At 34.3% G+C, this 13,541-nt stretch overlaps 2 protein-coding genes across 5 annotated transcripts; one reads left to right on the forward strand and one right to left on the reverse strand.

Moving 5' to 3' along the window:
- The first annotated feature begins 1,346 nt into the window (after window positions 1-1,346).
- On the forward strand, window positions 1,347-6,415 carry LOC145620846 (uncharacterized). 4 transcript variants are annotated; one of them, XM_081675566.1, is made up of 7 exons: window positions 1,348-1,481; window positions 2,098-2,184; window positions 5,142-5,186; window positions 5,313-5,454; window positions 5,547-5,628; window positions 5,722-5,838; window positions 6,038-6,415. In XM_081675566.1, exons 4-7 carry the CDS (start codon window positions 5,333-5,335, stop codon window positions 6,086-6,088), a joined length of 372 nt encoding a protein of 123 aa, XP_081531692.1. In that variant the 5' UTR covers window positions 1,348-1,481; window positions 2,098-2,184; window positions 5,142-5,186; window positions 5,313-5,332; the 3' UTR covers window positions 6,089-6,415. The 4 variants fall into 4 exon arrangements, with proteins under 4 accessions (XP_081531693.1, XP_081531695.1, XP_081531692.1 ...); XM_081675568.1 differs by having other exon boundaries at window positions 5,317-5,454; XM_081675567.1 differs by lacking the exon at window positions 2,098-2,184 and having other exon boundaries at window positions 1,347-1,481.
- Window positions 6,416-7,448: 1,033 nt separating this feature from the next.
- On the reverse strand, window positions 7,449-13,216 carry LOC145620579 (uncharacterized). Its single transcript, XM_081675273.1, has 5 exons — window positions 13,067-13,216; window positions 12,711-12,850; window positions 8,508-8,586; window positions 8,335-8,418; window positions 7,449-8,009 (listed from the first exon to the last, which is right to left on the reverse strand). Exons 2-5 carry the CDS (start codon window positions 12,846-12,848, stop codon window positions 7,627-7,629), a joined length of 684 nt encoding a protein of 227 aa, XP_081531399.1. The 5' UTR covers window positions 12,849-12,850; window positions 13,067-13,216; the 3' UTR covers window positions 7,449-7,626.
- Window positions 13,217-13,541: the final 325 nt, after the last annotated feature.

Here is a 13,541-nt window from a genome sequence, read left to right on the forward strand (position 1 = left end):
TGTACTTGCCGGATGACCTTTCTTGTCACCGTTTCGGGGAAACGGAGTCTTGAGAGGTCGAATTAGGGCAGAGCCTTCTCCTTGGGGGCAGGATGAGGAGTCGGCTGACGGTCCCTGACCGACTTCTATTTGCCAGACTTAGCTGGCTTCTGGGCCGACTGCTCCTTTCTAGAAGCAGATGACTTCTTGGTGGTCAGTTCTTTAATTTCACCCTTGAAGCTGCTCATGAATTTCATGAGCTCATCTCGGGTGACTGGGGGTGACCCTGCCGCCTGGGAAGGATCAGCCAGCTGCCCTGAGGGCTTACTTGATTGTCTTGGGGGCCTGCTTGGACCCGCCTGGTTGAGGTTGCGCTCCCGCTTGTCTTTATGGCGGATGTGCCTAGAGATGAAGGACTCATCACGGTTCATGTAGGTTTCGACGTCTCCGTCGTCACCAGAGTTATGGTCCGTGTGGACCACTATATCCTCCGGAGGCTGATTGGTCTCTGGAGGCGGCACAAGTTCTTGTGAAGCCATCTTAGAGGTACTCTCCCTACAGACGGCGCCAAATATTTCGGGTATTTTTGTGTCCCTCGGCCGAGGACCTAGTGACTCCTTTTGTAAGTCAACAAGAACTCAAAGAATGAGTTTGAAGATCGTTTGGCAACAAGATTGTGGAAAAGACATAATTCACAATGAAAGTCTTCAACGAGAATTAAATGTTACATTGCATTTGACTATTTTGTTGTTACTTTTTTTTCCGTAGTTGTTCCTTTAAATTTTGTTATAACTATATTCAATCAATAAATTTATTATTGAAATATATGTATAGTTTTTTTTCTTTTTTTTTTTAAATAAAAAATTTAATAATAATGATAATAAATAATTATCAGTAATATAAGACTTGATTAAAGCTATAAATGATTTGGTAGTATTTTGAGAGTTGATTGTAATCTCAAAACTGAAAAATGAGAACAGTTTTTAAAAACAAAGAATCAAAAACAGAAATCAGTTTTACGTTTTGAAAAAACAAAAAACCGAAAACGATGCCAAACGAACCCTTAAGGGCTTGTTTGGCATCGTTTTCTGTTTTCAGTTTTCTGTTTTTTTAAAAACAAAAAACCAAAAACAGGAAACAAGAAAAAGGTGTTTTCACTTTTCTGTTGTCAGTTTTTAAAATTATCATGATTTAAATAAGTTTGACTAATTTTTGTTTAATTATATGACTTATATCATATGAGTTTGAAAACCAAAAAACAGAAAACCACAGCAATGCCAAACGAACCCTAAGCAAATCGATTTAGATCGGTTTAATTGGGTCACTTTACACATAAACCTAACAAAAAAAAAAAAAAAAAAAAAAAAAAAAACACACACACACACACGCCCAAGCAAGTAGGTCTGCCTCCTTCCCTCTCAGTTTCCAATTGAAGCGCACTCCACTTTCTCGATTGTGGCCAACTTCTGATATCTCTATCTTCCATTGAAGCAGCTTCTGAGGTAAGTTATTGTTTTCTCTAGTAATTATCGAATTTCTATTTCACAATCTAGTTTTTATCGTTAATTTGATTCTCACTTTACTCAATTTAAGGTTCTGCTAAACTCGATTATTGAACTATTGTTTGTAATTACTAAACGAGAAGAAAATTATGAGCTTAATTTGATCTTTGAATCAGATTTTCATGATTGAACTATGAAATTGGACCTTAGCCTAATTTGATAATCGAATCGATTCGAATCAAATTTGGTTGCTAATGTGTTGCAGAACCCTTTAATGTTAAGATCAAACTATGAAATTGGTAATTTTAGATTTTCAATCCATATGCAATAAGCACTTTTATTAAGGTTTGTATTTCTATTCAGGGTTTGTGCTTTGAGTAAAGTAGACTAGTAGTTTGTTTGCCCTAAAATGCATGCTTAAGTGTAAAATGTTCACTTTGATAGTTTCCTACTGCTCTAAGAAGCTGTAATTCTAATTCTAGTTTTAGTGGAATGAGAACAAAAACTATTTAGAGGGCGATTAGCGGACAGTTGAGAAAGGGATAACTAAGCAAAGAGTTGAAAATTTAACTCGTATCCTCGTGTTTGTTTAACTAAGAATAGCTTTGATTTGCAGACCACCATTTCTTGGTCGGCGGTATAAGGATGGTGAAGTCTCAATCTTCCGGAAACAGCTCATGACTTTGGGTTTTTACTCTTCCTGGTAAAGTACCCATCATCTTCTTCCTGCTCACCTTCATTTTTTCACATCTTAGGGGGTGTTTGGTATAGTAATTTTAGATGTAGGAAACGGATTCAATCTGTTTTTCCATTTCTAGTCGTTTAGTATGTGTTAAAAGTAACAAATACCGTTTCCAAAGGGTAACAAAATCCCCCAATTTGTTACCCTTGATAAACTAGTGGAAACAAAATATGTTTCCTTACTCAATCACAATCTACTTAAATTGTTTCCATTCCATTAAAATACCAAACATATAGTAAAGGTAACGTTTATCATTACCCTTTCTCCTACTTATTTGAATCCTTTCCCTTTCATTTACAATATTTATACCAAACACTTAATTCTTTCATCTCTCTCCTAATTCCAGACATTTTCTATGGTAGTATAATTTAGCTAGTAGGTAATATATTGGAACGCCTTTGCATTCATAGCTGATATTGAACCTATAAGTTCTGAATATGTAGTCTATTATTTAGACTTTAATATGTTCAATTTGGCTTAGTAGGTTATTAAGTTTGGTTTCTGACATTGTGTGCATTGATTGTTGATATCGCAGAGTTTTTTTTTTTTTTTTTTTTTTTTTTTTTTTTTTAAATCTTCAATGAGGATTGATTGGAAAAAAAACTTAACACTTTTATTCAAAACTATTTTATGTGAAAAGTCTTTATTATCATCATTATCATTAGTACAATTTGTTTACCCTTTGTTTAATCCCTTCTCTCCATCATCCCAATATTGTATATGACTTCTTTTTTCCGTCCCTTTACCCACTTCTAAATTTATTACTTCTTCTGTTTTTTAAGATGATTAACATTCTTACAAGGGTAGTTAATGCAACACCACAAGATTTTTAATTTACCTTATCTAACACATGGCATGAGTATGGGCTTAATGTTGGCTGGTCAAAGGGAGTGAGGATAGGAAGTGTAATTTCTGTAATTAGTATAATCTGATTATACAATCAGGGGTTTTGGGAAAATGAAAGATATACGTTATATTTTCCCAAAAGAAAAAAAACTTGTAATTTCATTCCCTCTCTATGTCTCAGATATTTTCTCCATTGAAGAGGAGATTGATTTCCCCGCCTAACTAACATTGGTGGAGGTTTGATTCACACTTGTGGACCAATTGTAGTGGGGCTTCAATTGCAGCCTTTTGATCAATTGCTAAGTATATGCGTTCTTGATTTCTTTCGGGAGATTATTGCCATAATTGAAGCCTCTCTATGATTGGTCTATAAGTTTAAATTGGACCTCCACTAATGTTAGTCGGACGAGAGAAATCAATCTTCTCTTCAATGGAGAAAACTGTTGGCTATGTGAGAGAGAGAGGGGGGAATAAAATTGCATGTTGTTTTCTTTTGGGAAGATGTTACATATACCTTTCTGTTTCCCAAATTCCCTAATTATATAATCACATTATAGTATTATACTCATTAGGAGTACACTTCTTTTCCTTTGGTCAATGTAATGTGTGACTTTATAGGATCCATTTAGTTGACATTGGATTTATTTTGTGTCAACCTAATGATTAATATTGGTCTCTAGCAAGAGTGCAAGACATAATGATGACCCAATTAAACTAAATTATTATCTCCTATATTATATTTAACTAGTGTGTAGCCCGGGCGTTGCACCGGTTGCTACTTTAATTAGTCCTTGTGATTATCAATTATATACATTTATTTTCATATTTATAACATAATTTGTGATTGGCTTAGATGGTTAAGTAACTATCTTTCCTACAAAAGGTCGGGTGTTCGAATCCCATTATCATCATTTTTTTTTATATGAATCAATATTCTATTTGATTGAGTTGTGATGATGTGGCATAATGAGAGATGTAATAGGTGACGTGGCATGGTCTACGTGGCACAGAGACGTTCTTAGTAACGCCTTTTAATATATTAGTATAGATAATTGCACTAGTCAAGGATATAATTCCGCCAACCATTTTCACTATTAAAACACAACAACTTGATGTGGGATTTAATCCTAGTCTTCCTACAATGCACCTCAAAGCTCAAAATATGGAAACCCTAGATCTACAGTTTTGAACAGCAATTCATGGTGATAAGTGTCAATATTGTGACTTTTTGGAGTGAGGTGATTCCAGCAAGCCGTGGCAGAGTTATCATCTTAGCCAATGGTCTTTAGTGGTTGGAGAAGTGCATACCACAACTTGGGAAAACAAAGCATGTTGTGATGGAGGAGAATGAGAAACAAGAGAATGGTCGGATGTGTGGGGCTGAGGAAAGAGAAAAATATTAAAATATGTGGTAGATTGTCACAGTGTAATCAAGCCCATAATATACATTTCTCACACGACATTTAATAAAAAGTACTTTTTCCAACTTTTTCTTTCTTTTTTTATTTTCTTTTTCTACTCTTATAGTACTTTTTTTTTTTCTAATCTCTAAAAAATTAAACAAAGAATGAATAATTTTTTTGATTTTCCTTACAAAAAAGAAGAAAACATAAAAAAAAAAAAAAGATTTAATTTTTAATTTCAGACTTTTGTAAAAAAAAAAAACTCAAAAATAAAATTTAATGTTATATAGTAGTATTGTTATGTACTTATGTCTCTGTACCTGTGTCTAAATTCTGGGCAGTGGGGTGATGGGGTTTGTCTGTTCGAATTACTCAGAAAGTAATTTCTCTAGTTTGCTTTTCCCTTAATAACATGGGCAACGAAGCAATTAAATTATTTTTGTTGTTTGCTTAATCCCCATGTCATTCCTATATGTTGCATCTGAGAAAAAAGGAGGAAAGGTATATCAAACAGCTGTACTTATTCTCTGTGAAGTATAATATTGTGTTAAAAAAAGTATGTACTTTCCTAAAATGTTTTTTTTTAACAAATTGTCCCTCCCCATTTGGTGTTTTTAATTTTTCTTTTTAGTTTTTTGGTTGTAATTTGTTGAATGTATGATCTTTCAGGAATTGCTTGTGAAATTTGATTAGCAGACTTCTGTTTTCTCAAAGGTGAACATATCTTATGCTCTGGTAGTTTATTTGCATGTTTATGTTGTATCACATATTGGCTTGGTTATTGTACTTAATGATGCTAGCATCTGCTGCTTTCTTTTTTTCCTTTTCGGGCATTTGAAGACAGGTGAAGTAGTGGACATATGATGAGAGTATATGATGCTTGCTATGAAATATTGAAGATTCAGAAATTTCGACGGCTGGTCTCCTATGGTGGATTTTATTGTTTTGCGGCAGTATTGAGTTATGCTTATAACAACAACACGTAAATTTTATATGTTGGTTATTTTTTATTGTGGGATGACTTTGATGATTTAATGAGAAATAATAATGCTTTCTCTGTTCTTGGTGTTGAAGCACAAGAGCTGGTTATTCCAGAGGTGATCAATTCTATGCATCTTATCCTGCAGGAACAGAAATGCTAACAGACACTGCGAAGGTTAGAACTGATAATCATAGAGTCCCTCTCCATCTTAGAATTTGTGGTTTTTAAAGGGTTCATTATCTGATACTTGTGAAATTTGTTCTGTAGTTATACAAAGCCGCACTTGGTAATTGCTTTGAGGTGGAGGATTGGGGGCCAATAGAGTTTTGCGTTATGGCTAAACATTTTGAGCGCCAGGGGAAATCACCATATGCTTACCATGCTGTAAGTTTGCTTATATACTCTAATACACAAACATTTATGGTTACAATATAATGTTTTTTGGGTATGACATATCTTGTGGTAACCTTATGATTGCTAAAAACTCTATGAAGTTCATTGAACGCTCTTCTTGTCTTATACTGCTTATGTTACTATCAAGAAAATTTCTTGGTGTTAACTGTCTAATCTTCTGTGATGACAGCAATACATGGCTCATCTTCTTTCACATGGGCAGCTCGATGGAAGTGGATAAAAGGTTTACCATGAGAGTACTCGAGGACTGGAAAACTTTTACTACAAATACCATGAGCTAATAATAATCCTTGGCTCTGCACCAAACATAACATGCCCTCAAGGAAATCCTGCCTGGAAATGTTTTACTATAATGTTATAGTGTACACTTGTGACTCAAAACTACTATTCTGAATGCAGAATTATTGTACATGTGCAGGGTATCACAAACTCTTATTATATTTGCTTATTGCTATTTTACTTATATACAAAGTGCATGTTGCTATTTTGCATTTGCATTATCCTTTCAATAAGTACTGTCATTAGTTAACTTGAATCTGTTCTATTACTACTTGAGCAAATGTTGATGTTGATGTTGAAATAAAGCATCAATCTATCAACACTTCGGGTTTGTATATTGTAATTATAATTTCGACTGGTAAATTTGGTGGCACGACATTACATTGGAAAAACAAAGATGGCTTCAAACTGTAACTAGTAAGTGCCTCTAGAATTAGAAGCTCAACTTAGATAAGGTAGGATTACAAATTAACAATAGGTAAAGGAGGAAACCAGTGGCTTGTAGGTGTTGTTTAGGAAGCTGAGGCATAAGTTGCTGAAAATTCAGGTTTAACCGTTTAAGGGTACCATATCATGTGCAAGTATTTTGGTTTCTCATATGTAGAAAAAGGCAAAGGACACGATCTTCTTCACCATAAAAAAAAACTTGTAAACACAACGAAGGACCAAACGTTTTACTTAACTAAACACCAATGGAAGATTTCTGGCAGAAACAAGCCCAAGGGTCACTCCTGATCTATCCCAAAGAAAATAAGGCATACTGTACATGTAATCGTACAAGGTTAGAAAACGTAACAACAGTCTTAACAGACAATGAATTATCTACTAAATACTAAGTGGCTTAGAAAGCCTACATACACCACAACAAAACAGACAAGACCCAAGGATAGTCCGGCCTGCACTAAATATTTTAGAATATATTACAGCTGAACCCAACATCATCTTGATTTACACACTTTGCTCTTTTGTATTCTGTCATCCTGCAAGATACAATAGACAATAGAAGATTAATTATGCACGCAGAGAACCTTGAAATATCTATACACATCTATGGTATCAATCAGTTAAGTTACATTCATGATAACATTTTGCCCACTAACAGTGAACATCACATGTGTCATAGACAATATATATATATATATATATATATATATATATATATATCTTCTTAAAGCTTTCCAAAAAAAAAAAAAAAAAAACTCTTCTTAAACATTTTTTTCTAGAAATTAATCATTATAAGAAATTACCTTAGATTTGGTAATTCACATCAGGCTATTCACCAAATATTAAATTCGAGGCTTAATCAGAAGCCAGAAACTCAAACTGCATACTAAAAGCAATTCTTACAGAGTACTTTGTATCTAATGAGATATGTCCCTAGTGCAAAAACACACAAAATTCAGGTTCTAATCTATCAAAATCTTGCAATCTCATTGTGAAAATGAACTTCATACATTTTTCAACAAATTACAACCAGTATCAAGCTTCACTATCAGTCTTCCTCTTTGATTTCTTTCGATGTGACAGCTCTGAGGAGCCTGAAACGGTGACATCACTTCGACCTCTCCCCGAGTCTTGCGCAGAATGATTGCTGTACCTCGATGGCTCAGCAAGAATTCTTTTTGAAAATTCCGATGCATCAGTGACTTCAGACCGAGAACTTCTTTTGCTAGTAGATCGGCTCCTACTTTGTGAATGTGGAGTTCTCTGACTCCTAGAAGGAGTCGAAAAGTGATGAGAAGAGGTTGTCATTGAAGTCCTAGAGCTCATCGGTCCTTGGTTTTTCGTATCATTTTCAAGGGCTATTAGTTCATTTGGATCTGGAAAATGAACCAGCGAGACATGCCGTGAAATCTTCCCAGCTGACAGGAAAACAGATACAGATTAGGCAGAGAAAACATATGGGGTGGCTCCTCCCCCCGACTAGATTGATGTTTGAGAATAAAATTGTTGTATAGCAATGTTCTTAACTTCCAGTATAGCATCAATATTTAGCTCTTTACATACGAGCTGAAATAGAAGTACTTTCCAACAAAGTGAGCTAATAAGCAAAGTTTTCCTCTGTTTATAAGCTTCTACAATACAAGTATAATTATAACTGATCTTATCATTTAAAGGTGTTATTTCTTGTTCTCTTTTATCCAAAATTTTCAATTTTTAAACTCAAAACAAAAATTTCAGACATACCAACTTTTGGCCCAGATGGAGAGGATAGGAAGACTGTAACATCATCCGTCTCAGAGGGATAGTTGACCAAATTATAAACTTTACCTGGAACAAACAAGCAACCATCAAGAGGTAGCTAGGGTAGCATATGAAATTTATTCTATTTTAGTTTTGACAGGGTTAGCAAAAAATACCAGATTTTCCTTCAAGACTCCCCAAATGTCCATCTCCATCAAGATTCAGTGACACAGTTTGCCCATCAAAATCAGGAAACTATACAAACAACAAACGACTGTTAGAAAGAGACAATCCATTGTGCAACCCATATTCAATTCGACCCAAAAATAAATAAAAGAAAAAAAAAACAAATAAAGTAGAAATAACAACAAGAAGTAGAAACAACAATCATAGATTCATAGCACTATTTGCCTCACATATTACTTTTACTAACATTTACTCAGTACTCCCTCCATTCCATCACATGTTGTGATAATATACCAAGTATATAAAAGAAGAAATACTACCATGTGGGATCTTGCTAGATTAGTGTCAGCGTAAATTTCTGAAATGTCAGCTTATCATAAATTCTACCAAACACATTATTATAGATATCAACAGTAAAAGATAGGCATTAAAGATGGTGCAAGCCAAGTGGATAGAACAGTAAGCAACAATTGGTTTACTCGAAGTTATAGTATATAGGCAACCAACAAATGTGGAAACAGGAAATGATCACTTATTTAGAGAAATGACTGACTTAAAAGAATGAAAACCCCAATCTATAACAGATTGTACAGCTTTGCTTCAAATAGCTTAAAAAGACTACACTCATCATTACCGGCCTCCCTGTTTGAAATCCCTTCTACATTGCACAAGTGGAGTGCAAAAACTATATTCATCTTGGTTTCTTCAAAAAAAAAAAAAAGAAAAAAACATCTTGGTGAAATACACTTATTTTTAGGAAGATCATAATAATAAATAACACTCTCTGTCTTAGACCTAGGTTATTTGAGGAGGATAGGAAGTATAAATGAATAAAAGTCAGTGATAGTGGGAACCAAGGCAATTATAAAGTAAAAGCTAATAGATAAGCTTTACTAAAAGAAGAACATTAATTTAGAAATGGAACATCCAAAAAGGCAAATGCTAATTTACTTCAAGGACAAAGGAACAAGTATAAGCAAGAATGTTATGATTCTGGCCAGAATCACAAGACAGGCCATTTTAGTGTATAATAATTAGGTATCACTTTCAAGGTTTGAATCTAGGCCTAATCAGTAGTAGCTATGTTACTCGGACACGCCATTTTTGGCCTCATACCCGGGTCAGTACGACCCGACACGGACCCGGGTATGAAATCCGTTCCGGACACTCCGTTTGGCTCTCGGGTATGGCATAGTTGTCTTGGAGCTTCAAAAATAGCAGGGAAGAGCTTCAAAAATAGCAGGGAAGAGCTTCAAAAATGGCGAACAGTAACACTCAACAGAGGAGAGAGGAGAGAGGAGAGAGGAGAGAGAAATAAAAAATGAATGGTTGAGTCTTTTATTGGACCCACACTCCACTCTCTTTTTACAGAAATTTCAACATATGCTTTTAAAATTTGGCAGTATCAATAAGAGTTTTGGCAGTATTAGACTATTATATTAGGTACTTAGGTAGTAGACTAGTAGTAGTACTACTTTTCGTTAAAAAAAAAATAGTATTACTATACAGAGTATATTATACAGTCTAATTTAAAATAAAAATTGCAAATTTTTTTATGGGGACTTGCTATGATTATCCTATTTTTTTTTTCTTTTATTGTCGTATCCGTACCCGAGTCCAAAGTAAAGACGGTGTCCCCGTGTCCTAAATTTTTGAAAATGACGTATCGGACACTCGGATCCGTACCAATATCGGATACCCGTACCCGTGTCAATGTAACATAGAGTAGTAGCCATATAGAATATCTATAAAACGAATGAGAAAGGGTAATCCACCTTTAGCTATTTAGAGGGTATAAAAAGCACAATGTCAAACTTAATTGCTTAATCCAGACATGATCCAATTTATCCAACCACACCTTCCGAAGTGTAATATGCAAAGCACACATAGCTGAGAAGCTTCTCAGCAAATCCTAAGCATTATCCTTCTCTTTTATTCCATGTTTCCATTACAAGTTCTTTGTAATTCTCACCTTTAGTTAAATTCTAAGTTGGAGATACACACAGAGTAGTATATTGACAAGCCCACTTAATTCCTAGCATTAGTAGCATACAGGTGAAAAAGGGTTGTTTGCAGTTGATAAAGACATTTTTTAACTGATCACCAGTTTTGGGAAAAATATAAAACCGTTATAGTACTGTACCAGTTGCATAATTTCATCTGAAACAGCATACAAAAATAAAATAAAATTGATCCCCTACTTAATCACTCTAAGTGCCACATCTAGCTGAGGTTAAATAGCCACCAGGCTGTCTCCAGAAAATAAAAACTTAATTTACCAGAAAAACGAAGCTTCAACGCCAATATTATACTTGAATTCATTTGACCATCCTAAAAAGCAAATCAGGCGCCTTATTAAGGATTCTGATTACCAATGAACCACTTTATATGGCTAACTAGGAATAAACTCACAAAATTTGTCAACAAGTCATTTTCAATGATCAAACCCATTCATGCACCACTATGATCTAATATTTTTTCAATGACGAGAAGAGAGGAAAAAGGCACTAGCGTACTGATTTATTATTGTACAGATCTTAGGTATGTTGTAGTACCTTGGTTACATGCCTGATGCCCAATCAGGTGGCAAAGAACACAAGAAATAGCAGTGAATACTCAATGAGGCTGATAAAGATGAAGGATCATATCATGGCAGCATTTAATATGTGTGATTAGGTGGCTAAATGTCCATCCTCCCTCTCTTTACCTCACTATGCTTCTCAGTTTAGATGAATTCCTAGTTTAAAATATTACAAGATTTGAAGAAGAAACGGAAAAGATGAGCCTAAGAGACAAAATTGTATTTATGAAAATAATTAGAAGAGATTGATACACAACCACATTGCATGAGTAAAATAATAAATAAATAAATAAATAAGACATTTACAACTGATATCCTGCAAACAAAACGTGTAATATATTAAGCCAACCAGAAAAGTCTTAACAAGTTCCAATAAATAACCTTCACCACAGGGATTGCTCAAATTTCACAGAAAGCTATAGCCTGATACATTCTAGTCATGCAGGTTATGCACTTATGCCGAGTTTCCATCTCAGAATCGAAGTGGAACCCAGTTTCAGTCGAAAATGCATACACTATAGAAGCTGAGATTGGGAGAATAAATTAAATACTCATCACAAAGATTACTCAATAATAAAAGTGAAAAAACATTACAGTCAGGTTTCTAAGAAGTGGTCAAGCTCTAAAAAACCAGTCTTCACTATAGAAATACTCAAAATCTCAGATATGTATCCTTTATGCCAACTGAAGAAGTGATATCTATGTATTTAAGGAATTCAAGGGATGTCCACATTGACCACATATTCTCAAACCTTATAAATAAGTGCCCAAAATCCAATGCAATGCTTAAACAAACACCATATGCCTATACACCTGTCTTTCTTGAATACTCAGGTGGTTTGGATTTATGGTCACAATTAAAGTTGTCATCTTGCTTAGGAAAAAGAATTACTTATAGCTGGATTTTGTTCTACTTAAAAAGCTGGTTATGACCCATCTATTCTAATTTTAGCAATATCATGACATATCCTCATCTATAGGAAGGTTCAGGGCCTCAGGCCAATGTGAAAATTATTTCTTGATTATTCTGAATGGAGTATTATTCTAATGGAGCTAAGCTACAAAACTCATGACTCACTAACAGGTATACAGCATTCGCATTATCAATACTCTCACACGATGTGCATGATGGTGAAAAAGTTCTGTCTTCCTTTCCGAATCAATCCAAAACAGCCCACCAACCCACAACTGGCTTTAAGCTCAAAAGGTGGCCAAGGGCGTCACAACGAGATACTAACAACAGGGAGAGTAAAAGTGCATAAACCCATGAGATCAATCAATCAAGTCTCACACCGAACATAACAAATCATTTACTCTAAAACTACTCCCTATGTCCCTATTTGTTCGTGCCGTTTTAAAACGTACATATCTTCAACCCCACTAATGCAAAAATTATAAAAACGCGATATTGAAAAGTAGACATTGAATTGAAACCAGCAAGAGATTATTTCTTACATAAAGTTTTAAACTTTTGACTCACAAAAAAAATGCAACTAGGCAAACAAATACGAAGATAATATTAACATGGCACCTCTAATTTTTGAAAAATAATAATCAAAATTAAACAACGAGAAAAAATCAAATTAGTTTAATTGAAAGGAAAAGAAATTACTTGATCATCAGGCAACTGAATAAGCCAAAGTTCAGTATCTTCATTCATCTCAATATCGATTAGAGATTCCTTGTTATCTTCCTTATAATCAGGCCCAGGAACATAACCCTTTTCCTTCACTTCTAGTTTGTCTTCCATTACTATAAATAAAATTCAGTCAATTTTCAAATTAGGCTTGAAAAATCTCTCTAAATTCTTCTCGCTTAAGAATACAAATGTCAGAATTCTAAAATTAAAGGGTTGTGCAATACAGTAGCAATCAAATTAGATTCGAAAATTCACATAATTTTAGGATTCAATAATCAAATTAGGCTCATAACTTTGTTATATAATGATAACAAAAGCAAACAACTTACTTCAGAAGGTGCTTCAATGGAGAACGTCGACTGCGCTTCAATGGGTTAAAAAGGTCGCAAGTATGTTTTAGTGGAGAATTCAGAGTACTCTTCGGTGGAAGGGGAGGGGAAAGGGTGAAGCGGCGCAAAACACTATAACAGAGAAAACTTAAATGTGTAGGAGGATTTCAATTTTCAACTAGTACCACATTAATTGTTGTTGTCTTCAAAAAAAAAATTAATTTACTCGTAATTGTTGTAATTTCATTCAAAAACTATTTTTTTTTTTTAATTAAGGGTTTGTTCTCTTACGTTGAAATTCAGTTTGGTTCAGCTCAATTCAATTCAGTGCAGTCAGCTCCTAATTTCCTTCTCTTATAAAATATTCATTTCAGTTCAGCTCAGTTCAGTTCAGCTGAGTTTAGTCAATGAGAACAGGCAATAAGTTGAGATTTTATTGTTAAAAAAAAAAAAAAAGAGATTTTAGTTTTTTTTT

Source organism: Chenopodium album, chromosome 27 (genome assembly GCF_948465745.1).
Source record: "Chenopodium album chromosome 27, dcCheAlbu1.1, whole genome shotgun sequence".
In the NCBI taxonomy this organism is placed as follows: Eukaryota; Viridiplantae; Streptophyta; class Magnoliopsida; order Caryophyllales; family Amaranthaceae; genus Chenopodium; species Chenopodium album.